The following is a 21,974-nucleotide window of genomic DNA, read 5'->3' as shown; positions in this document are numbered from 1 at the left end:
GCTTCTACCTGAGACTTTAGAATTTCAATTTGTTGATCTTTTCTCTCTATTTCCATTAGAGCTTGCTCGTGTTTCTCCTTTGCATTCTTCAAACTATTTTCCAAGTCAGCATTTACCTGCTTTGACTCGTCTGCTTTCTTTTGTAACTGAGAAGCCACAAATTCACAATTTTGAATGCCTGCCTCGAGACTTTTACATTTAAATAGACACTCTTGCTCTGATCTCTTCATGATTGTAACTTCCTCTTTGGCCTCTTGAAGCAGGTCCTTCCAGTTTTGAATTTCACTCTTCAAAGATTTCATCTTTTGCTCTAAATAAGATCTGTCTTTTTCGACCGACTCAGTATGAAGCTGAAGAGCTTTCAAATCACTTTCAGACGACATGTTTAATCTTCTAAGCTCAGTACATTTAAAGTTCAGTTGATTTATCACCACCTGCTTTGAAGCGAGGTCTTCCTCCAAACTGCTAATCTTTTGAATGTTATCCTGATCCAAGGAGCTCCTTCTGTGAATTTCTCCTTGCGTAATCTTCAGCTGTTCCTTGAGACCTTCAACCTCCGTATTTTGGAAAAAAGAATTTTGCTCCAGTGAGGATTTTGCTCTGTTAAGTCCTCTGATTTCCTCTTGAAGTTCGGAGATTGTTTGTTGCAAGGTTAGTGTCTCCTGGTGAAGATCTTCTAATTTCTGTTTCAGGCTAAACCTCTCTGATTCCATGTCCAGCTGAAGCTTCTTGAGTCGGTTATCTCTATCATCCAACAGCTTTTTATAACTTTGAGCTTTCTCCTCAGACATTTCTGCTCGCTTCTGGACCATGGCTAGCTCATCATATTTCTGCTGTATATCCTCTTTTAATCTTTGATATTCTCTAAGTATGTTTGAATGGGACTCACTGGAATAATCACTTTGAACATTTTCCTTTTTAATTTCCTCCACTGTTATTTTTCTCTGAAATGTGGGACTTCGGTCCATAAGAACTTGGTTTTCATTGACAAGGTCCTCCAGTTTCCTCTGAGCGTTGCACCACTTGGCCTCTGCCTGCTCAATTAACAATTTAGAATGACTTAGTTCTTGCTCACTGGCAGCTTTGTCAGCCATTACTCTCTCCAACTTGGCCTGACACTGCCGAACATCATGCTCAAGCTGCGATTTCTGAAACGTTAGATCGTCATTCATCCGCTGTTGTGTTTTTAGTTCTCCTTCCAGCCTTTGCGACTGTGCTTGTCTTTCAATCAGCAAGGCCTCTTGTTCACGCACCAGGAGATTAAGTTGGTTAAGTTTTACATCCCCTGCAGTTTTTTGGAGCTCCGCGCTCTCTGTCCTTTTTGCATTCTCTGCTCTTTCAAAAGCCATTTTGTTCTAAAATGCAAAACAATAAGTTATCCATCATGGTACGCGTAACAACATTGACCTTTTCCCTTTTGCAAGAGTGCGGAAGCAAGCTTAAGCAAGAACCAGGAATGTCATCATGACACAACCAAAAACCTCCACGATTTATCAACGTAACACTTAAAATTGACTAAAGAGCCTTTACTCTCCCATAAGACCAAAAGTAAAGATCCTTAAAACTCCAGCTCCTTCCCCCAAAAAAAAGTCACCAGCATGACCACAAAATAGTAACATGATAGTCTTTGAATAAGCCGACAACCAAATAAAACCTTTGGAAAAGAGCTAAGTAAGAAAGCTTAAAAAAATAGCAAAAGGAGTTTAATGAGACACCACAAGAACATGCAAATATGAGAAGGGCCTCACAGCACACACATCAGCCAAAATGTTTTGCTGTAAGGAGAAAAAAATAAATACATTTGACAATCTCACCTCCTCATCTTCTGCTCTCTTCAGGGTTTCACTTGCAAACTTCACATACTGCGTCATGAGGGTCACAAGGGCTGTATAGCGGGTGCGAAGATCCATAAACTGTTGGAAAAAAAAACATTGTTCAGACATAAAGATACTACATGTGTTGAATAAATAAAAAGTCAGATCAATTACCTCCTGCTGGATAATATCAGAAGAGCTCTGCATTTTGCGTTTCTTGAGTGGTGATTTGTGTTGGGAATCAACCATCGCTCTGAAGGTCATCAGCAGGAGCTCATAATCCTAAAAACATTTACATTGTGGAAAATGGTGGAACTCTTGAGTTTAAATACAGTCAATTACCTTGATGACAGAGGAGCACTGTTCTGAGTACTTCTGACATTCATCAATCTGGCTCTGCTTTTGTTCAATTTCAGCAACAAGAACCTAAACAAGAAACAGAGCATATAATGTACATAAATATTTGATATAAAAGTGTGTGCTATTCATCATACGACATACAAACGGTTAAGTCAGCTATTGCCTTACCTTCTGTTTGTTCAACACTTCAGCAAAAGCCTTGCTATCTTCTGGTTTATTTTCTTGGGTCATTATCTGTTCTGCTTCAACTTCTCGAATCCATTCGTCTAGACTACTGTAGGAGTCTTTGTAAAGCTTCAGGAATTGGCTGTTGGCATCCAAATCTCTAAGCCTAAAATAAATAAAAAAAAGTTGTATCATGGAAGAGGACCCCCTGCCATGTTTATCTCCCTCAATCCACAATTTATTTACTCTTACCTGCTATCAATTTGGGAGTGAATGTTGCGCCATCTCTCATTCAGTTGGTCGGCTTTCTCCTTATGCCAGTCCAGATCAAAGTCACGCTCGTTGTGGGACTTAAACATGCGGTCACTGGTGAGTCGGGCTTTCTGCAGTTCATCCTCCAGATTGTGGAAGACTTCCTGGTTTTCGTCAATCTCGGTTCGCCATTGCTACAATTAGAAGGATGAATATTTATTCAAAATGGGCAATAATATACTGCAGAGGTTAGAAATATGGACCACCTTGAGTATGGAAGTGACTGTTTCAATAGACTGAAGGTCAGAGTTGATCGCATCGTCCTCATAGAGTTTGGATTCGTAGGCCTTCACCAACGCCTCTGCACTCTGGCTGTGCTTCACCACCAAACTGATCGTCTTCAGTCTGCCACACATGTCAAACACAACAAACTTTGTTGTCTCTTTCCCCCAAGCTTTAGATTATGTTGATCAAAAATAAATTCACACTCACTTGTCCATGTATATAGAAGACATGGAGTGCACTTGGCTCATGCTCTGAAGCACAATGCTGAGTTCGTTGGAGAGAGTCTGAGCTGATGGAAAGCCGGCAGCTTGTCTGAGGAACACCTCACATTTCTCATTTATGTTATCCAGGTCTTCCTTAAATTTATGCAGCTCTTCCATTTTCTTCTACAAAGTGGATAAAAATCAAACATGATTACAAAAAAATAACTTCCTAAATGTTCCACAACAAATCAGACCTCTTGCTCAGTGATGCGCTGCAGACTCTGGTACATGTCGTCTCTGTCCAGAGGCGTGCGGATTTTCCTGATCAGTTGCTCTTCGTGGGTCTCCAGATGCATCCGGAAGTTGCGTATTTCTGAGATGTAATGATTGTACAAACACTCCTCGTGTTCCTCTGTTTAACACAAGCAAATAAACAGAACTTGTTTGTACTAAGTTCCAGATTTTAGATTTGAAATGACAGACATTTCCTTGCCTCGCTCTGCAGATTTGAGTAGTTCTTGGTAGTATTCCCTGCACCCTGCAACGTCTCTCTCCAGCTGAGCACAGTCTGCCACGGTGAACACCTCAGACTCCTCACAGTCTTCCAAGAACTCATCAAAATGAGACTGAAGGTTGCTCAAAATTTGCTGATGCTCACCCGGTAGCATCGTTTTAAACTGCAACATGGAAAGAAAATGTGAACAATGTCATGTGGATTGTGAATAAGATGGTCAACATCTGAAGAACATACAGAAGCTACATTCCAGTGGCGGATGGTGCGTATATCAGCCACGAGACAGTGCCAAGACGCCACACTTTTCATGTTGATGTGGGAGTGATGCCAAAGTGAGAGGACATTCTGGTATAATTCTTCCGTTCTGGAAGAAAATAATACACTTGTTTCAACACATCATACGCAGTACACGCAATCAAATAATGGAGGTAAGCATCTTACTTTGAAGCCATCTCCATAGCCTCTTTGTTAGGTGGGGGCACGGTGAAACAGACAGAGGGCACCATGGCCTCATTGCCTGCAGGGTTGATCACTTTCCACTTGGCCCGATGATTGTTGTTGGCCAGCACGCACTCATCCTCTTTATAAATGGTTATCTGAAAGAAAGATAACAACAAAGATACAAACTCAGTAGTACGCAAAATGATTGCTAATAAGTAATTAACTAATCAGGGAGTTCGGAATCTTTTTAACACAATTACTGATGAGATTAGCTGCACCTCTATTTGTCGATAATCACAGATGGCTTTGACAGGGATGGAAGATCGAAGAGTGCTGTCCGGGTTCCTCGGCTTGAGCTGCACAATATTCTTAGCCCGACCCATCAGCCCGGCTACCGTGTTGCAGTATTGAAGAAGCTGCTCTTTCTCTTCCTAAAGCGATACAAGCCCCAAGCAGTGTTGTCACCTTCAGATTTCATTAAACGTATCTTTGTGAATGCCCTGCATGCCGATGCAAGTTTACCATGGATTCCTGAAGGAGATCCTCCAGTCTGTGCAAGCTGCTGGTTCGGTCACAGCTGTACTTTCTCTGAATGGCCTCTTGCAAGCTTCGAAGGAAGTCCATGGCTTCTTTCGCATCACTGAAAAACTGCAAAAAGGGAAAAGAGTTGTGAGCGGTGGACACACAAAGCAGATTGAAGTTAAAAGGAGGACGCACCTCGAAATAAACAGCATTGTCCCTTAGATGTTGTTCCACACACGAGCACAACTGCAGGATCCAACTCCACTGCGTTTTCATGGCAGCTCTGTATGCCTGCCAGGAGTCGTATTAAAGAAATTAAAGTCTCCATTGAATTTCAATAATAGCACACAGGGTGGAGACAGCACTGCAAGAATAAAAGGTTGGCTTACTTCAATAGTTAACCGAGCTGGGTGACTCTTAAAAAGAAGACGCTCCGCGAAGTCTTGTACAGACTTGATCACTTCTTCCTTTTCATCAAGCTCCTTCATCAGATCCTGTTTGGACACATAAACGGATTTCTGACTTACGGCAAAAAAACAAAGAACTTGTCACTGCACCCCCGGCACACGCTAACATGTATTCACTGGGAAGCATTTGTGAGAAACTCACAGCATGGTAGTCTCTTTTCTTGGATATGTTGATGTTGCGATCACTCCAGTCAAATGCGACCTCCTCTTCCTCCTTCTCGTTAAGCCAGATGAGCTCACGTGTTGCCTGAGACACAAAGTCGTGCAGGCTCTCCAGGTTGCTTTGTCGCTCCTTTGAACACCTCTGAAAAGCAAACGTTTATAAATTCAAATGAGATAAGAAGCAAAGACTTTAAGATTCAGACTGATATGACTTACCAAAAGTTTTTCATAATGCTTTTCCAGACTGCTTAATTTGTCAGAGTAGGTTTGTTTCAAGGGTAGTTCCATTTGCATCTGCGGGGAATAATAAAACTCATTAGATTTCAAACAGATGAAACAGTTTGCTCATTCGTCATGCGGGATTGCTCACTTCACTCAGTTTGGCCTCTTTCAGACTCATTTGGAATTCTTCGATAGCTCTTTGTACCGCTTTGTGGTTATCTAAGTGCGTCGCCACGCTTGGCATGTCAGATCCCCATTCAGAGCGATCTAATTGCAACTGAGAAAAAAGAAAGAAATTCAGGTGATTAGTTTATACCTGGATAAAAAATGCAAGATAGACAAATGTAAAACCTTGATGGCTCACCTGCATGTCCTCCACCCATTTCAACAGGTCCTGAATGTATTCCATGTTGACCTCAGCTTCTGTCAAGCTGGAATCGGTCAGTGTGGACCTCATTGAGGGCTTGGGGATGTGCATGGGTGCGATTAGCCTGAGGATGCCTGGCTCCATATTGTCAGCGCTGCTCATATAGCTTTGCTCTGAAGCAGAATGCAGTCCACGGCTCAAGGACGGCGTAAGGCTCGAGGTGAATGTGGAGGTATCTAAGCCTCCCTGGGTGAGTGCAGGAGTTCGGCTCATGTTCTGGGAATAGCCAGAATTCAGGCTCTGCGTGATGCCCGAGATCATCATTTTGGTCTGCTCGGTCGTTAAAGTGCGGCCTTTGTTGTACAAAGAGGCACACTGCGCTCTCAGGGAGAGAAGATCGTCTCGTAGATTTGATACCCTGGGTTACAAACATTGTGTGATGTCAATATTCGGCCAGCATTTTAGGATGTTCAATAGGAAGTCATAAAATTGGTTTTTACCTTCGAACTAGTTGATCTGTGAATGGATATTTTCCATCGAGAAGAACTTGGATGTCCACTACTTGTTGTCTCAGGATGTTCTCGCACTCCGAAAGGTAGCCGGCGATCTCGGCCTCATTTAGGAGATGGATGCCAGATTCAAGACGTTTAACATCCTGGGAAAATAAAACAAACAAAACAGTTCATTTGGTGCTTTTGCCAAAAAACATACTGCTTTTGCTGTCACTCAATAAATCATTTACTTCATGGAAAATCTTTGAAACATAAATAATAAATGAAATTAAATTGAATGAAGGCATGATTAATTCTTTTCCTTATGATATCTATACATCAGTGTTTTGTTTTATTTCTTGTAATTGCCCCCTTTTAGGTCAATATATTAATGTATGTTTGTGCTACGAGCACTTACAAATGTAGTATATTTTTATAACCATGTAAATTAAGAAAACAATACAAAACTCACAGATTGCAGGGAAAGTCTTGCCAGCCCCAACTTGTCCTCGCCGTGAACACAGTCTCGCTGAACCCTGTTGGCAATCTGCTGCAGCGTCTCAAGCCTGCAAAAAAACAACAATATTTTCATGTATTACTATGTACAAATTAAAAAATGCAAGCGCCACATTCGAGACCGAGCAGGTAACCCACCTGGATCCAAAGGAGATATTGTTATTAAGAACAAAAGCGTTATTCATTAGGAAAGGTTCCGATCTGGTTCTAATGAAGCCGTTGTCACTGGAACCATAGCTGTTAAAACTACTGTTACTCGTCGATGACACCCTGCTTAGGTACGCCATCTTTTCTATCTATCGCTCTTCGCTGTCCACTGATCTAAGATTCTCTCATGGTCCACTGTTTGGATCTTAACCTCTAAAAATTACCAAACAGATGGAAGAGATGTCAACATGCTCTTATTTATAGCAGAGTTAGGTGAAGGAGGGTGTGAGGCCAACCCACCCTGAAATAATATTCTGCCCTCAGGCGAACTAAAATCACACAGCAGGTTGAGACAGTGCTCCTTTATAAAAGCTGCCGAAGGGTTGTAATTGCTGTCTGACAGTTTTTAAAACACACCCTTCTTTCAATCCCGCTAATATGGAGTGTTTAACGACCACGAAGGCAAGGCTGGATATGTTGATTTGTACAAACTATTATCAGCAATCAACAAATTTTAAACACTGTAAAAAAGGTAATGATAGTCAAGCCATAATCACGAACTGAGCATGCTATAAAAAATATATTAATTTTCCTGACAGATATTCATAATATGAGTCACATACCTTTCTACCTCAGGCCTCAGGCTTTTTTCTCTTTCCAGCATGGCAACAATTAATTTACCCCATTCCTTCTCCACATCATTTGGGTGATGACCTGGTGGTAAATGTATTCGACCAAATTCGATCCACACCTGCCCAACGACACATATGTGATTGGATTATGACAACCGATGTGGTTTTAACGACACATACCCATCTGATAATTTGGAAATTGCATACCTCAAGCATTTTGTAGAAATTTTTTATTCTTGTCTTTTCATTCTCCTTCAGTGGAATCTCATGTTCTTTAAATTGCAGGTATTGTGTGTAAAGTGCCTGTGCGGAAATTACAAATCAACCTCAGAACTTTCATCCAAAACAAAGATAAGAGTCAGAAATGACATTGTGGTTTGATACCTTAAGTTCAGCAGGATTGTTGGGGAATGATCTATCGGACATTACGGCCACATTGTGTTTGATCCACTGACTGAGGTATTTGATCATGTTCTGGTACTCCACCCATTTAATGTCGATATCCTGTTAAGAGCATATGTATCCACATCAGCATGTGCATAAGCAATAAATCCACTCGCCATGAGCGTAGCTATGAGTGTTGCCATGAACTTACATTGGGGCTAATTCCCTCTCCGCCCTCGGGAACCTTCGGGAAGGCATCATACAGTGTTGACACGTATGTGATGACTGACTTTTCATCAGGAGACTGAACATCCACATCTAGTATGAGAGGTCAAGAACAAATTCAGTTACAAGATGTGGAGTGTATTCATTGGTCCAGCTACAGAATATAGGAACTCGAGTAAAAACACACCTTCTGGGTCGAGCAGTCTGGCCACCCCAAGTTGCTCAGCCACACCGAATGCATTCTCTAAATTGGATCGGTTGGTCTGTGTGGAGACCCGGCTCATGTCAACTAAGTCGGGTCTGCAAAAGACGCAAGACAGAAATCCATGAGATTGTCAGTGATAAAACACACATGATCATTAATCTAACTAGAAAAACAGAAAAAAAACACAATAAGAAAGCAGTCAGTGTTTTGTTTTGAAGATAACGGCCAATAACATTTGACCAATTATACAAAGCTATATTTGTTTTTTGTTTTTTTTATTATTGCATAGCAAGTATATGTTATGATTCATAGCCAGGCACTCCGGGTTTCTTCAATATTCCCAAAACATGGCTGTTGAGTTAATTGAAAACTCTAAATCACAGGCCAGATTACGATCAGGATTGGATTTAGGCTCCTCAGGCAGTTTTCTGATGAGCTCTCATTTGATAAATTCCTACTAAATTGCCCGTACCTGTATTTGTGAATAATGGCGTTGAAGAGCCTGCCATCCCTCCAGGATGTTGTAAAATTGTCACATCTAACACCGACGTAGCCCTCCGTTATCTGCTTGGACCAAAGCAGCAGCCTCTCTTTGGCCGTCATGTCCTGGGACTCACCTGTGACGTGAATCTCTGATATCTGTTGCCAAAGAAAAATGACGCAATTGATTCAAAGTTGCATGGTTTAGTTACTCAGTTACAATTCAGCATAAAGGAATTTCGCTGCAATGGTTACATTAAGAGCAACATCTGCAACAGCATCAGATAAGGTTATGTAATAAATTACCCAATACGGTGCCGAAGCCTAAACTAATCCATGACAGCTTTGCGCCACCTCTTACGGTCGGAGGATATCAGTTGGTAGGGGAATAAAAAGACAAATTCGCAATGCTGAACGTTGGCTGACGCACACAACAATCAGAAACAGTTGCTAGTTTGTTTTCTTTGCAGCCAAAGCAAATGATTTTAAAAGAAAACATGCATTATTCAAAACTTCTTTTCTTTCGAGTAATGTGAATTCAGGTAGTGGCGTTTCTCAATAAGTGCTTTTTTTAAGGCTCAGTGTGATTGACTATATATATCATGTCCAAAGGCATAAAGGCCATGATCTGTTTACCTCCCCTTGGCTGGGAATACATTTAACACGTTCAATGTGACCAGAGCAGGTCCTCCGCCTGGTCCTCCTGTGTAGCTGAGAGTCCCAAATAATCCTTGTGAATATTTCCTCACTCAAAGGGCCACCCTTGCCCCTCTGAGTCTGTAACACATGCTCTGCTGCTCCAAAACTAACAGCCCTCCTGAGCTGGCGCCTGAGTAGCTTCTTTACAAGCAGACCATCCTTAGCTTGGATACCTCCAGAGGTGATACGATGAAGCTTCAGATCTTCAGTAGACCGAAATCTTCTGACATCTGGACAAGTGCTTCCAACTGTGCAAGTTAAGGTCTGAGCAAGGATTTCTTTTGAGGCATCAATGGAAGCAAATGTTTCTCGTTGACACTGGACACTGGTATTGACGTTATCCTGACTGCTTGGATGTTTCTCTACCTCTGAAGGTTTTTCTAGAGTGTAACTTGCTTGGCTGTCACCCACATGAAGATTCTTGAAAGATTTCACAGGATTAGTAGATATCTTCTTGTTTCTCCGAAAGTAGCGACGACGTTTGAGCTCTTTAGATCCGGGGCTAAGTGGAGCTTTCTTGGGGTCAACGTAACAATCCTCCTTTGGACCCCGTACACAGCCAAACGTATTCCCCATAATACTTCAGTGGTTTCCAGAATTAAAATCCCAGTGGGTTGTTATGAATGAAAGAATCCGGCTCAATCTCATCTATTCCACAAACAGGAAGGCATCAAGTTTCCTTTCATTGACTCTGAAAACCGGTCAGGCTCTAACTCTCGCTCTCTGTATGGCTCACTCGTGTGACCGTGGAATCCATTCCGACCTTTGAAACACTTCCTATGCTAATCCAGCACAAACATCATAAATGCACACGCAGCTGTGATCCACGTGTTTACGGCTCTCAGCTGAGCAAGGACAAAAGCTTGTGTGCACCAACCAGTTTGGGGTTGGCCGGTCAACTTTTATCGACGCAATAAGCAAATGCATATTACAGGTACCTGCTGGGTTACCCCACACGTGTGTATGTAATGAGGTCATGTTAGCCAAGGGAGAAATTTAGGCTCAGCAAGTTGGCTTGCTGTGACCCAGACAGCGTTGCACTCAGCTATCAGACAGTGCGGGTCGACATGATCATCGCTGACAAATCCAAGAGAGCTTTTCCTTTGTCTTTTAATCAAGACACATACAATGGCACAGTCAGAGGCGGCTTTCACACCCACTGGTTAAAACAAACTCTTTTACGGGAACAAAGCAACGGCGTGGCAGCTCAGAGAGCAATACACCCAGACCAGGAAGTGATTTACCATATCAGACCATTACATCATAAGTACACAACTGGTGCAAGCCCAACCCTAAAATCACAAAATATACTAATAGGTTGGAAGTGGTTTGCCATTTAAGACCATTACATCATAAGAACACAACTGGTGCAAGCCTAACCCTAAAATTACAAAATATACTAGTAGGTTATTAATGCATCCATCAGAGTTACAAATATATATATATATATATATATTTTTTTTTGTGTGGTATGATAAAAGAATGTTATGGTTAGTGAGTGTGTTTCTGAAACTAATTTACAGTATATTGCTATTGCCATTGATCTAATGTTACTTGGGTATCCATTTATCTATCTGTATATGTGATAATCTGGATCGCACAAACCACTTATAAACTTTATAAAACACATGAAGACAAAACAAACTTGAGAGCAATATCTAGTCAAAATGCTTAAAGTGATAGTCGACTTTTGTAATGAACACGCGCAGCCACTTTGTGTAATCAAATCTTATCGGCAGCCTCTTAGGAACACATAAGATTGTATCACTTTTACAAAGATCCAGCAGTCAAAGTGAGGAGTAAACACTCACTAAAGTGGCAGTATATAAAGTTCATTAAAATTAATAAAAAGTCACCACAAGCAATGGGAAAATCATGAAGCGTATGCCTCCAAAACTAAACAGGGAATTGTCAACCAAAGCCAGTGAAAATAACAGTATGGTAATATTGTCAATCTTATATAAGTAGCAATTTTCTCAGAAAGGCAAGGGTGTATTTTAGTCTAAAATGCCTCATTGCTTTCTCCTGCCACGCCTGGAAATCAAGAAGGAACAGGCCTTTGGCTGCAGGATAGACTGCTTGAAGGCTTGCGTGACTGAGAGTTGGCATCACTGACACTCCTTGAGTTCTAAGAAAGGTTGTCTCTTTGGTTCTACCCAGGCAGTCTCGTTTTAGATCCAAGTATTATCATAAAAGAAATTGTTGAAAATTACACGTAAAAATGGATTGGCAATAAATAATGCAGGGACCTCTATTATTGTCTGCATAATCAATCAAATGGCTTCACAATGTTTGCCAAAAGGTGATTGGCAGCTTTTTTACTTTACCTAAATTCCTGTACTCCTGACTTTGTACGCTTGGCTGGGTAATTTAGGCAACCATGTTGGATATATTGTTATTATGAAAACAATATGTTTTAAAAAAAGGTTTTTAATATTTTTCATTTGGAACCTCAAAAAGTAGGATGACCTAAATTAACATTTTAATTCCTGACCTCATCATGACCTCAAACTATTATGCATTGTAACTCACATTGGTGTTATTTGACAATGATCACACTGACCTGAAAGTGCAGTATTATAGTCCAAATCAATCCCAGGGTCAGTTTGGGATTGCCATCTGTGATGTCATCATTTCTGATATTTACAAGTTTGACCTAGAAATGAAAATACACATTATTATTATTTTAAAAAAAAAAATTAAAAAAAAAACGTGATGACTGTTTTGTGCATAATATTTTGGTATTTTTAAAACGTGTCTCGACTTGACTACATGTTTCCATTTGTCCACAAGGTGGCAGAACTGTCATTGATGGAAGAAAACATGGGACTATAATAATAAAAGGGCTACTGACTGAAGCATCAGACAGAAAGCACAATCATGGCTAAATGACGCCACAATCCTGAAACGTTTATTCATCCATCCCAATCAATAAAGACATGGAAATCAATTTGATTTTGACCAGATTTAGGATGAATGTGGTCTGCGGATGAGACAATAGAAGATCTCCATGGTGCACATCTATGACTCCTTTGTTTGGTGCCTGGGCGTCACATGTGGCAACAGCTGAGGCAGCCTGCACTCATATCACCATGAATTTGGTGGGGGAGGGGAGGCCAATCGAACCCCTTCGAAAACCCACTGATGGGAATTTGAAAACCCAGCGATGGGATTTGAAGGCGGTGTTCCTTCAGGGCTCGCAATTAGCAGCCGTTACTGCAATTGAGGTTTTATTGAGGAAAACATATAAAGCCTCCAGTACAACGTATGCCAGGTGGGAAATGTGATTTATGGATGAAATGGAAACACGCTGTATGAAAAAGCTGTTAATGCAATCAACAATAACTTAACATCAAAACCATCTAATCAGATTTTGAGTTTTATTTCAAATCTTTTGAGGTGGTGTATGATAATTATATATAAAAGCTCAAAATACTTCTGGACCTAATCATCTGTTAATGTCTCTCATGTAAAATTGTAAAAGGACAAGTAATTGATTTGATAATTCAATCACGTTACCAGACAAGACATAAAAGTTAACTTTTATATAACAGTCACATTTTTGTTATTTCACAGTCTTTCTCCAAGTTCAGAGGTTCTAGTAGCAAATCTCGGCTCCAGCCTTCCTACTTTGAAAGGTTGCTTGCACACTGAGTCTTACCTGCCGTCTCTTTAAATAATCCAGTGCTATCTGTACATTTTGGAGCCTGTGGAAGCGCATTCTTCCTCTCTCCCGAGGCTGCGAACAAGAGGACAAAAATGATCACGTTGAGTTCAACATCAATGGTCCAAAAAAAGAAATAACAAAGGTTTAGTAGCATGTAAGATACAGGGCGTGCGTCCGCTATCTTACTCACTAATCCATTGCGGTCACAGTTAAGGATAATAACATTTTCTAATAATTCCACCTTCATGCTCTGAATGTGTAAACGATCTGGTACTTTTATTCATTACAGGTATGCTTTTCTCCAAGCCACCGTTCAATTTCTTGCACTAATGCTCAATGACGTTCAGGTCCCCATCCACACGGCAAAAAAGGAATGAAATGGAAAATGGAAAATGCAATCAAGCTAAGATGAGGCAGCAGCAAAACCACATTGCGCTGCATTCAGACTCTCTAAACAGCAGCATTTGAAATCATTCGCTTGCGAAGCCATCATTTGAAGCAAGATGCAAATATAGCTGAAAGCAGAAAATGAAATATCACATGAAGTTAAGGAAAGATGTGTTTTAATTTTAGTCAAATGGCCTCTGCACATAGAAATGCAATTTTAGCATGAAAATGCATCATCAATTTATTTTAAAACCTTGCATCGATAAATGGGAGAATTTCACTCAATCTATTAATCCAACCCCCAATTACGATGATGTTGGGATGTTTTGTAAAACGTAAATAAAAACAGAACACAATAATTGCTCATACGATGGGATCGGTTCTACACTTGTGCTAAGTGGCCACAGCACACTGTCATGTTAGTTGGTTATGAGGGCGTGGGAATGGGCAGTCCACACGTACCCCCTTGTCATCATCCAGCACGCCGCCATGCCGCTCAACTGCGCATGCTTCTGTCCCACTCACCAACCGCAATGTCTTCAGGACATCGCGCTCCCTCGGCTTATCAGGCCAAAAGGCAACACATGGGAGAAGGAGGACGAAGGGGGAGGAAGACAGACACAGCGGCCAAATCAAAGGAAGTCAGACAATGGACAGAAAAACAACCAAAGAGCAGAGAAGACGAGAGGATAAAGAGGGAAACAGCAAACTAGATAGCTGAAGAATGAAAGTTAGTCACAGTGGAAGTAACTAATAGGGCAATGTACATGGGATTCCATGCCGTTTGCAGTTAAGAACGTGATGACATGATGATTACGGATGGAATGTACAATACTGCATGAAGGTTTTAGGTCACCATTAGATTTGTTGTTTCAGTGAAGATGACATAACAGTACACATACTCGGAATTATGACAACAGCACAGTTTTACTTTGGGCCGCCTCTCTGCCATTTATCATTCACTATGTACACATTTCAAACTGCTGAAACGACAAATAAACACCACTGAAACATGAGACCACAACCATAAAATCTATTTGTTTTAGTTACAAATTTGACCTACCCTCAGAGTTCACAATTTGTTTTTGTTTTTTACAAATATGATCAGTATAATGGTAATAAACTGACACAAAGTCATTCAAATCACTTCTTTCTTTTATATTTACTGTGACATTATTGCTGACATTAAATGGTGTAAAAAAGGGGAAGCAAAAAAGTAATTAAAACAAACACGCCGGTGGTGGCCTAAGACCTTGGCATAATACTGTGTCAATATTCTATTGATATCGTAAGAGTGGAAAGAAACATGCAGCAATAGCACTACAGCTACTTCATTAAATTACTACACTTCAAATTTTTTACCCCCAATCCATTTCATTCCTGTCCATCTATGGGAAAGAATTAGTGACAACTTGGCTCTCTTTTGATGGAGAATATTGACTTTTGAGTGGTTAAAATAAGATGTGCGCATAACACTAATGTGTTTAATACAACTATTCATTATTGAAGCGCAAAAACAGCCCAATCAATTATAACAGCCAGCAGAAGGACAGTTAAAGTGTTGCTCTGCCATACTGATGGTGAAATGTAATAAGCAACTAGTTATTCTTATTTCATGCTCTCAATTTTAACACTCTTTAGAATTAGTGAGTAAATAAAGCTGCTAAGCAACTTTAATAATGATTTTCATTACTCCTTGGCTATGAAGTACGTAATTGTGAAGTCTTTTAAACATGGAAAAACGTATCCCACTTGAAAGCTTTCCCTTGATGAGTTATGTAACCATTTAAATGAGACAAATCCCGACTCATGAAAATGTCGATTTCAAGTATCACCTCCAAGCAGTACGTATAAAAAAAAAAAATCATTGACTTTTGGCTATTTGGGGGAAGAAAAAAATGAATGCATCCTGGTAACATACAGTAAAAACAATGCAACAGCCAAAAAACTAGACTCCTATAAACCTTTTCAAGAACATAAAAAGTTCAGAGACAGATATTTGTTTTCAATAAGGTACATTACTGATGTTACATGTTGATAAAGGAAAGCACTTTTTAATTCTGCAGCATAGTAAAACATTGCGAGTCACTCTGTTCGTGACATTATTTTGACTTTCCCAAAATAGGAATCGAATAATATAAATATATCGTTAAAAAAAACTCAACAACAAATCATATGAAAATATCATGTCAAGTGATTACAATAATAGAAATTGAATGGATAGCAACTTACCAGTTTGTCTCCAGACAAGACCTCGAGCAGCGAGATCAAGTTATGTCCATCTCTCAAGTCTTCATACAGGTCATTTATATGCTTCCGTACCTGAGAGAACAAGTCAAAGAGGGTGCAATAAACAACAGAACATTTGGGACATTTTCCTTCCTGGCTCCCCATAATATTTGGGAAGCACTGGCGGAGCTAGAAGGGGGGCCGTGGGGGCACCACCCCCCAAATATGGTATAATGAATGTTTATCCGCATTTTCAGAAGAATTTTGGGGGTTTGTATTTTGTTGTTGATTTCCAGACCCCCTAAGATATATCCTTAGCTACCTACGTATATGCCAGAGGAAAAATACTCCTAGCTCCACTAGTGTTGGGAAGTGGAATTTAAACATTCATTAATCAACACCAGTAACTCTAGATTTGGTAACCATGTACAATCAAAGCATTATCAACAGCTATGCACTTGAGCCAGACCACTTGACAACTTCCGGGCCTTTCTCTTTTCAGGAGACTGTCCTTCATGGCCCAAATGACAGGCCTCTACAATCAGCCTCCTTGCTGACCTGCTTTCACACAGGGCTTTCAACACTGTAATCCCACATACCAGCCACAGCTGAAGAGCCAAAATAGACCTGCACATGTTATTGGGTCAACCAAGTGGATTCCCAACTATTACTCAGCATTTATGATTTGTCAGGCATGGGAGTTAGTTCTAAAATACTGACTGACTCTCAGAGTTGGAATTTTTTTTTAACAGGGAACACCCATGACTGGTGGACAGACAATTTGCAGGATCTTTTGGAATGATGTTGATGGTATAACATGACGTGTCTAGGCTGGTCAATCATATCAAAGGCCTGTATTATCTTTTTTGTTTTTCTCTTTAAGAATGATCAAGATGCTTTCTATTTAGCACCCTTTTACAAGCCAGTGAACCATCAAAAATAATTTATATGGTGAAAGTATCATGCTTTATTATCATCTGCTTTAATAAATGAGATGAGGCATGCCAGCACGTGTCTGTCTGCTGTAATGTTTTGTCAAATTCCACACACGCATGAAACATCACAGTAAGCAACTCCAAACAAAAGACACCCTGGATGACTTCTTGTGCCAAGCTTTCATAACGTCTGTGTATTCATCTTGTGCATGTCAGAGCCCATTAGAATGTGTTATCGTAGTTATTGAAGACAGACATTTCAACATAATGGAAAGATAGTCTCCAAATTATTATCTTATATTAGCTACTTACTTTCATCAAATGTTGGTTTATCCATTTTGTGAATGTCTTCTTTTGCACTCTGTCCCTTTCATCTGAAGAAGAGAAAAAAAACATGTATCATCTTTAGTTTATTTTTTGTACACCAGAGACGATCAGGCAACAACACTTTCGTCCCTCAGCCTTGCTGTTCTTTTTAAGCCTTATGTCAGCTTACTGCCATATGTACTATTACAGCTCTAATGCATGTTTTTTTTTTTTTTTTTTGCTGAACCACTTCATATTAAGATGCTAATAAAAACAGATTCAGCTCCACCCGCACAGGATACATTCAGCAACATATGGATGGATGGGAAAATTGCAAAGTCACACTGTGCCTGCATTCTAAAAAAAATTCTAACTGCACATTCTGCTGCCATCTGTTTCACAGTTGTACTAAAAAGACAGCATCCAATATTAGTAACGCTACTAGTGAATGAAAAGTGAAAGAAAAAAAAGGGAAAAATTGCATCACTCTCCATGCTGACCTCATAGTTCCCATCCCCATAGCAATATGATTCCGAGCAGTGACACACATATTGCATGTAAGTCAGGGAAACAAAAGTAATGTTTGCTTTCAAAGAAATGAAGTCTATTCAAAAGTATTATAAATAAAGTCGAACTCCAACACAAGTCAGGCCAAAAACCACATTCTCCATTAATTTCGCTGGCTCCAATCCTCTCTAAATTACACCCAGTGACTGCCAAAAAGATCACACCCTATGACGATTACTCAAAAGAGTCAACCTCAAAAAACATCTTATTTATCCCTTTGTACATTGCAAAACTGTGAGTCATCACCTGATCACAAGTCAACACGTTAAACTCATAATAAGCAAACAATTAGAATTGTGGTTATATTAGCAACTATTACACAAACAGAGAAAAATACTGACCCATGCAACACATTAGAGTTACCAGGTGAGCCCTGAGTTCCCTGTCGGTTTCAAGCAGGTACTTCATCGTCTCTACCAGCTCCGGAGGGCTATCAAGGGGAACTTGCTTCTTCACGTACAAAGATGCCATTGGGATAAGCGACTGAGGAAACAGCCTCGATTTTTTCTGCCTGCCTTCCTACTAACCAGCCTCTGCATCACAAACGAGTTCTGTCAGGTTTTCCACAGCGAGCGACTCACTATTTGAGGCTGAGTTCAGTGTTTATCCAGCAGTAAAGCTTAAAGCGTTTTGGGTGGAAGAGAAGAAAAGTCCAGTGTATTCCAGGGTGGTTCCAAGTAAGTGAGACAGGCACAGAAGATCCTGATGGAACAATGTAGCATGATTGGCTCACTTGATGAATGAGATCTTATCTGAGACACCTTGGCCAATACAGATGTGCTCATAATCATCTCCGTTGTGCAAATGTCATGACTCATAAAAGTGTTAATATGAAGCAGGAATGGAGCAATAACCATTAATTATGGAAAATCCCACTTTTAAGTCATGGATTATTTTTGCTTTTTCATAATGTGGAGAGAAACTAAGGACTCTATATTGTCCATATGTGAGATTGTTTGTCTACGTATACAGTATGTGCCCTGCATTAACCGTGTCGATATAGTTCCGAAATGTATTTTCTAAACTCTGAATAGTTTTCCAGAAATGTTCCCTTTTTTTTTGTTGAGATGCAACATAAATATCTTCAAGAGTGTGGGAGTGAAACTTCAGAATGTATTGATTGTTTCGTTCATTATCATTCAACATCATTACACTGGGCGGTCTTGAGTGAGCATCATCTGAAACATCACTGTATGAGGGTTGGCATTCAAAGCAGATGAATATTCAAAATACTAAAAATACATAGTTCGTTTTTATGATGAGGCACCTATGACTAGACTCTGCAGATTCTATCATTTAGCTAATCTAAAAATAATCAATGAAAAGGGTTCTGGGAATTGGAAAGTGGGCTGATGACAATTCTTTGTATGATGGCTTCGACATGGGTACCAGGCTTACATGTTGAAATGTGAGCTCAGAACAAATAATCATATCACTCAAACAGAAAAGGAAAACAATGTGAGCATCCAAAGGTAAGTAAAGTACTTTGCCTTGACTTATGATGTAATTATGCAGACAGTGCTGCTGCCAGTGTGAATCCACAGCAGGATGACACCATGTTACACCTCTTCCCCACAAGGACTTTGATCATCTTATGAATAAATCAATGCTATCGATCGGCAAGGAAAGCCTTCCAGGAAAAGCAGCGTCATTCTCATTCTACACAGGGAAAAAGTCAGCAACGGCTGACTGGCTTTCACAAATCAAACGGTTCAACAAGACAATGTAATTGTTTCTGCATGATCCACTATCAGGCTGCATCCATCACATTAGACAGTGTCAATAAAACAACAAAGCAGGACTTTAAGAGATTGATATAAGGGTGCCTTGAATCTTAAGAGAAAAAAAAAAACAATTTCAAGCAGTATAGAAAATGGATGGAGAATTGAATAAGTTGTTTGTCTGTTGTGACTGTTTTCCATAACAATTCCCAAAAGAGGTTGTTTGGACGCGTTAAAAGATAAGCACATGACTTCTGACCTTAGTTGGTTGATCTTTGACAAAACACACCGTAAAGGTCAAATGGAGTTATACAGTATTGAAGCAAAGTGAACATTATCCAGGAAAATAATAATGGATGGCTTCAAAGATCTATATTACGTAATATGACAGTAAGTTATATCCTCACTGTTGTGCGCTGTCACATAAATGAGTGGGTGCGCTTTGTCCCCGTCTACACCCAGTGGCCCCTCGCGTTAATGAGTGCACCAAAGCGAGCGCCTGGCTGAGACACTTATTTGTAGACCTCAGCAAAGCACATGTGCGTTGCTATAAATAACTACAACCCTAAACCATGATGCCCCTGAAAAGGCACACATCACACACCCACAAACTTTGCTTTCCATTCATGCAGCCAACATGCTGAATTAGTTGTGGATTTTAAATCAGACTTTGGCATGTCTGCTGACCTTCAATAATCTTAATTAATATAAAGTCCCGTGCAAAATTCTTACTTTGTTGTTTTAATTACCTTTTTCACAGTAGTGATTTGGGCATAGTAGGGAAGCCACAGTAAGCAGGATTACACTAAATACATGAAACTAATTTCCACATGACATTGAAGAAGGTGGAAGTGCCCATTAAACATACAGTCAAGTCTCTATGATATCAATGGAACAGTAAAGCCCCAGAATTACAATTATAAGGGACACAGTCTGTCATCCTGCGTGAAATTGGAGCGAGCCGGATACCTGGCAAACAGATATACCAATCCAAATATGACAAATTGTCGTTGGTGCCTTTTCTCACTGTTGCCAGCAGTCAACTGACTGACACAGGATCACCTAACATCTAAAAGTGGGCAAGACCTTTGCTCAGTAATACATACAGCAAGACATGCAAGTTGTACTGTCTTTGCAAATCATGACAGGACCAAGACAAAATGTATATTCTCATTGCACATTTTGGAAAGCTTAAGTATAGATTGCCAAATCTTCTGAAGGATGATTAGTCAACTCAAAACGCCTTCCTTGTCTGTTTCAATTTAAGGCATCTTGCCATCATGACATCATTCTAAGCTGTAAACAAAACATATAAGCAAGATGGTGCATTTTTGTCATTCTTGTAGAGTGACAATAGCAGTCAGCTTCTTCTACAGGGAAAGAGCTTCACAAATATGTGACAGAAACACTTGAATGGCTGAAACATGTTTTGACCTTTCAAGGCAGACCTTAAATTGTGTCAGTAGTACATTTTTTGAATAACTAAAAAAACGATTACATCACATTAACCGCCCCCCCCAAAAAAATGTGCCATTAAATTCTGAGTTAAACATACTAATCCTTTGCCCAAACATATCTGAACAACAGTTTTAAAGATCAGAACAACAATCATTGCAACAAATCCATTTCCTGTTGCCATTCCAAAATAAATTGTAAGCATGTGCACTGAAAAGAGAAAGGCGGCGCTTGCCCGAGCGGAAGGCTGCCTTGGGTGCAGCGCGTGAGTCAGAGTCGGACTCGGAATAGATGATGTCATGTGAGACAAGTTGAACAGAGCAGTGGATTGAGTCCTGTCCTGTTGCTTTTCTCATCATCACCATGACAGCATATAAATACAACACAAGCATGACGCAACTGCATATGACCGCATTACTGGTATACTTTGCAATTAAAAATCAATTTAGCATTTAAAAGCACACATTAAAAGATTAAATTAAGGATTTCAAAGGAATTAAGACATAAAGGAGTAAATTCTATTCTGAGACCAGTAAATCACACAGTCCATTTAAAATGAAACTAATGGGATGTCAGCACAGAAGGGTAAATAAAAGTCATGTCCTACATAGCAGGGCTTGTTTACAAATAGACGTGAGATTATGTTATCAGACCAAATCATTGTGAAACATTACATAATATACTCTGAAACAAAAGCTACAATAAAAGTGTTGAAATGTACAAAGCACCTTCTTGTTACGTGTGAACAAGTTGATTTAGAAGGTCACTGCTTATTTTGGTGGAGCGCTGAACCACTAACTGAATGCTTTTCCAGTGCTGAGATGGTAAACTGTTGAGCAAGAGCGAGGACTTCCAAAGTATGTTTAAATGTCAAATAGTCAGTCAAAAGGAGTGTCAGCCACCACCACAGTCAACTTGACACATGAACAAGTGTGTGGAACTTGTATGCTGCTCCCATACAAACAAAGTGTCTTTTGTGCGATAACAGACAATCTCCATGGAGAGGATGACGGGTGGGTCGCTCAGTGGGTCGTTCGAATGTGATGAGTGGGAAGTGGACATTGGCGCAAAAGGGGGTGAGCAGGGCGACGCCCAGGAGGACACCCCAAAAAAGCGACAGTAAAATAATAAAATGTCAAAAACAATCAACCCGC

At 40.1% G+C, this 21,974-nt stretch overlaps 1 protein-coding gene across 5 annotated transcripts in view; it reads right to left on the bottom strand.

Annotated features, from left to right (window-relative positions):
* dst (dystonin) overlaps window positions 1-21,974 on the bottom strand; it is a 77,594-nt gene that overhangs the window by 47,057 nt on the left and 8,563 nt on the right. For 4 of the 5 annotated variants that reach the window (XM_088385804.1, XM_088385805.1, XM_088385806.1 and 1 more), the window contains 31 exons: window positions 17,084-17,145; window positions 15,840-15,929; window positions 13,215-13,292; window positions 12,117-12,209; window positions 8,847-9,013; window positions 8,357-8,469; window positions 8,156-8,262; window positions 7,945-8,064; window positions 7,768-7,863; window positions 7,552-7,679; window positions 6,738-6,831; window positions 6,275-6,429; window positions 5,772-6,192; window positions 5,556-5,684; window positions 5,402-5,479; window positions 5,166-5,327; window positions 4,946-5,050; window positions 4,752-4,847; window positions 4,557-4,682; window positions 4,313-4,465; window positions 4,035-4,189; window positions 3,831-3,957; window positions 3,573-3,756; window positions 3,334-3,491; window positions 3,084-3,262; window positions 2,858-2,996; window positions 2,592-2,785; window positions 2,343-2,505; window positions 2,157-2,240; window positions 1,989-2,096; window positions 1,815-1,913 (listed from right to left, as the gene is read on the bottom strand). In XM_088385804.1, the coding sequence (XP_088241930.1) occupies window positions 1,815-1,913; window positions 1,989-2,096; window positions 2,157-2,240; window positions 2,343-2,505; window positions 2,592-2,785; window positions 2,858-2,996; window positions 3,084-3,262; window positions 3,334-3,491; window positions 3,573-3,756; window positions 3,831-3,957; window positions 4,035-4,189; window positions 4,313-4,465; window positions 4,557-4,682; window positions 4,752-4,847; window positions 4,946-5,050; window positions 5,166-5,327; window positions 5,402-5,479; window positions 5,556-5,684; window positions 5,772-6,192; window positions 6,275-6,429; window positions 6,738-6,831; window positions 7,552-7,679; window positions 7,768-7,863; window positions 7,945-8,064; window positions 8,156-8,262; window positions 8,357-8,469; window positions 8,847-9,013; window positions 12,117-12,209; window positions 13,215-13,292; window positions 15,840-15,929; window positions 17,084-17,145 (4,163 nt within the window). Of the gene's footprint in view, window positions 1-1,253; window positions 1,356-1,814; window positions 1,914-1,988; window positions 2,097-2,156; window positions 2,241-2,342; window positions 2,506-2,591; window positions 2,786-2,857; window positions 2,997-3,083; window positions 3,263-3,333; window positions 3,492-3,572; window positions 3,757-3,830; window positions 3,958-4,034; window positions 4,190-4,312; window positions 4,466-4,556; window positions 4,683-4,751; window positions 4,848-4,945; window positions 5,051-5,165; window positions 5,328-5,401; window positions 5,480-5,555; window positions 5,685-5,771; window positions 6,193-6,274; window positions 6,430-6,737; window positions 6,832-7,551; window positions 7,680-7,767; window positions 7,864-7,944; window positions 8,065-8,155; window positions 8,263-8,356; window positions 8,470-8,846; window positions 9,014-12,116; window positions 12,210-13,214; window positions 13,293-15,839; window positions 15,930-17,083; window positions 17,146-21,974 lie in introns of all 5 variants that reach the window. The other variant, XM_088385808.1, reaches the window with a different exon arrangement.

Source organism: Syngnathus floridae, chromosome 9 (genome assembly GCF_059516105.1).
Source record: "Syngnathus floridae isolate MCC-2025c chromosome 9, RoL_Sflo_1.0, whole genome shotgun sequence".
NCBI lineage: Eukaryota > Metazoa > Chordata > Actinopteri > Syngnathiformes > Syngnathidae > Syngnathus > Syngnathus floridae.
The sequence above is the reverse complement of the archived record's forward strand: the minus strand, read 5'-3'. Positions and strand labels throughout refer to the sequence as shown.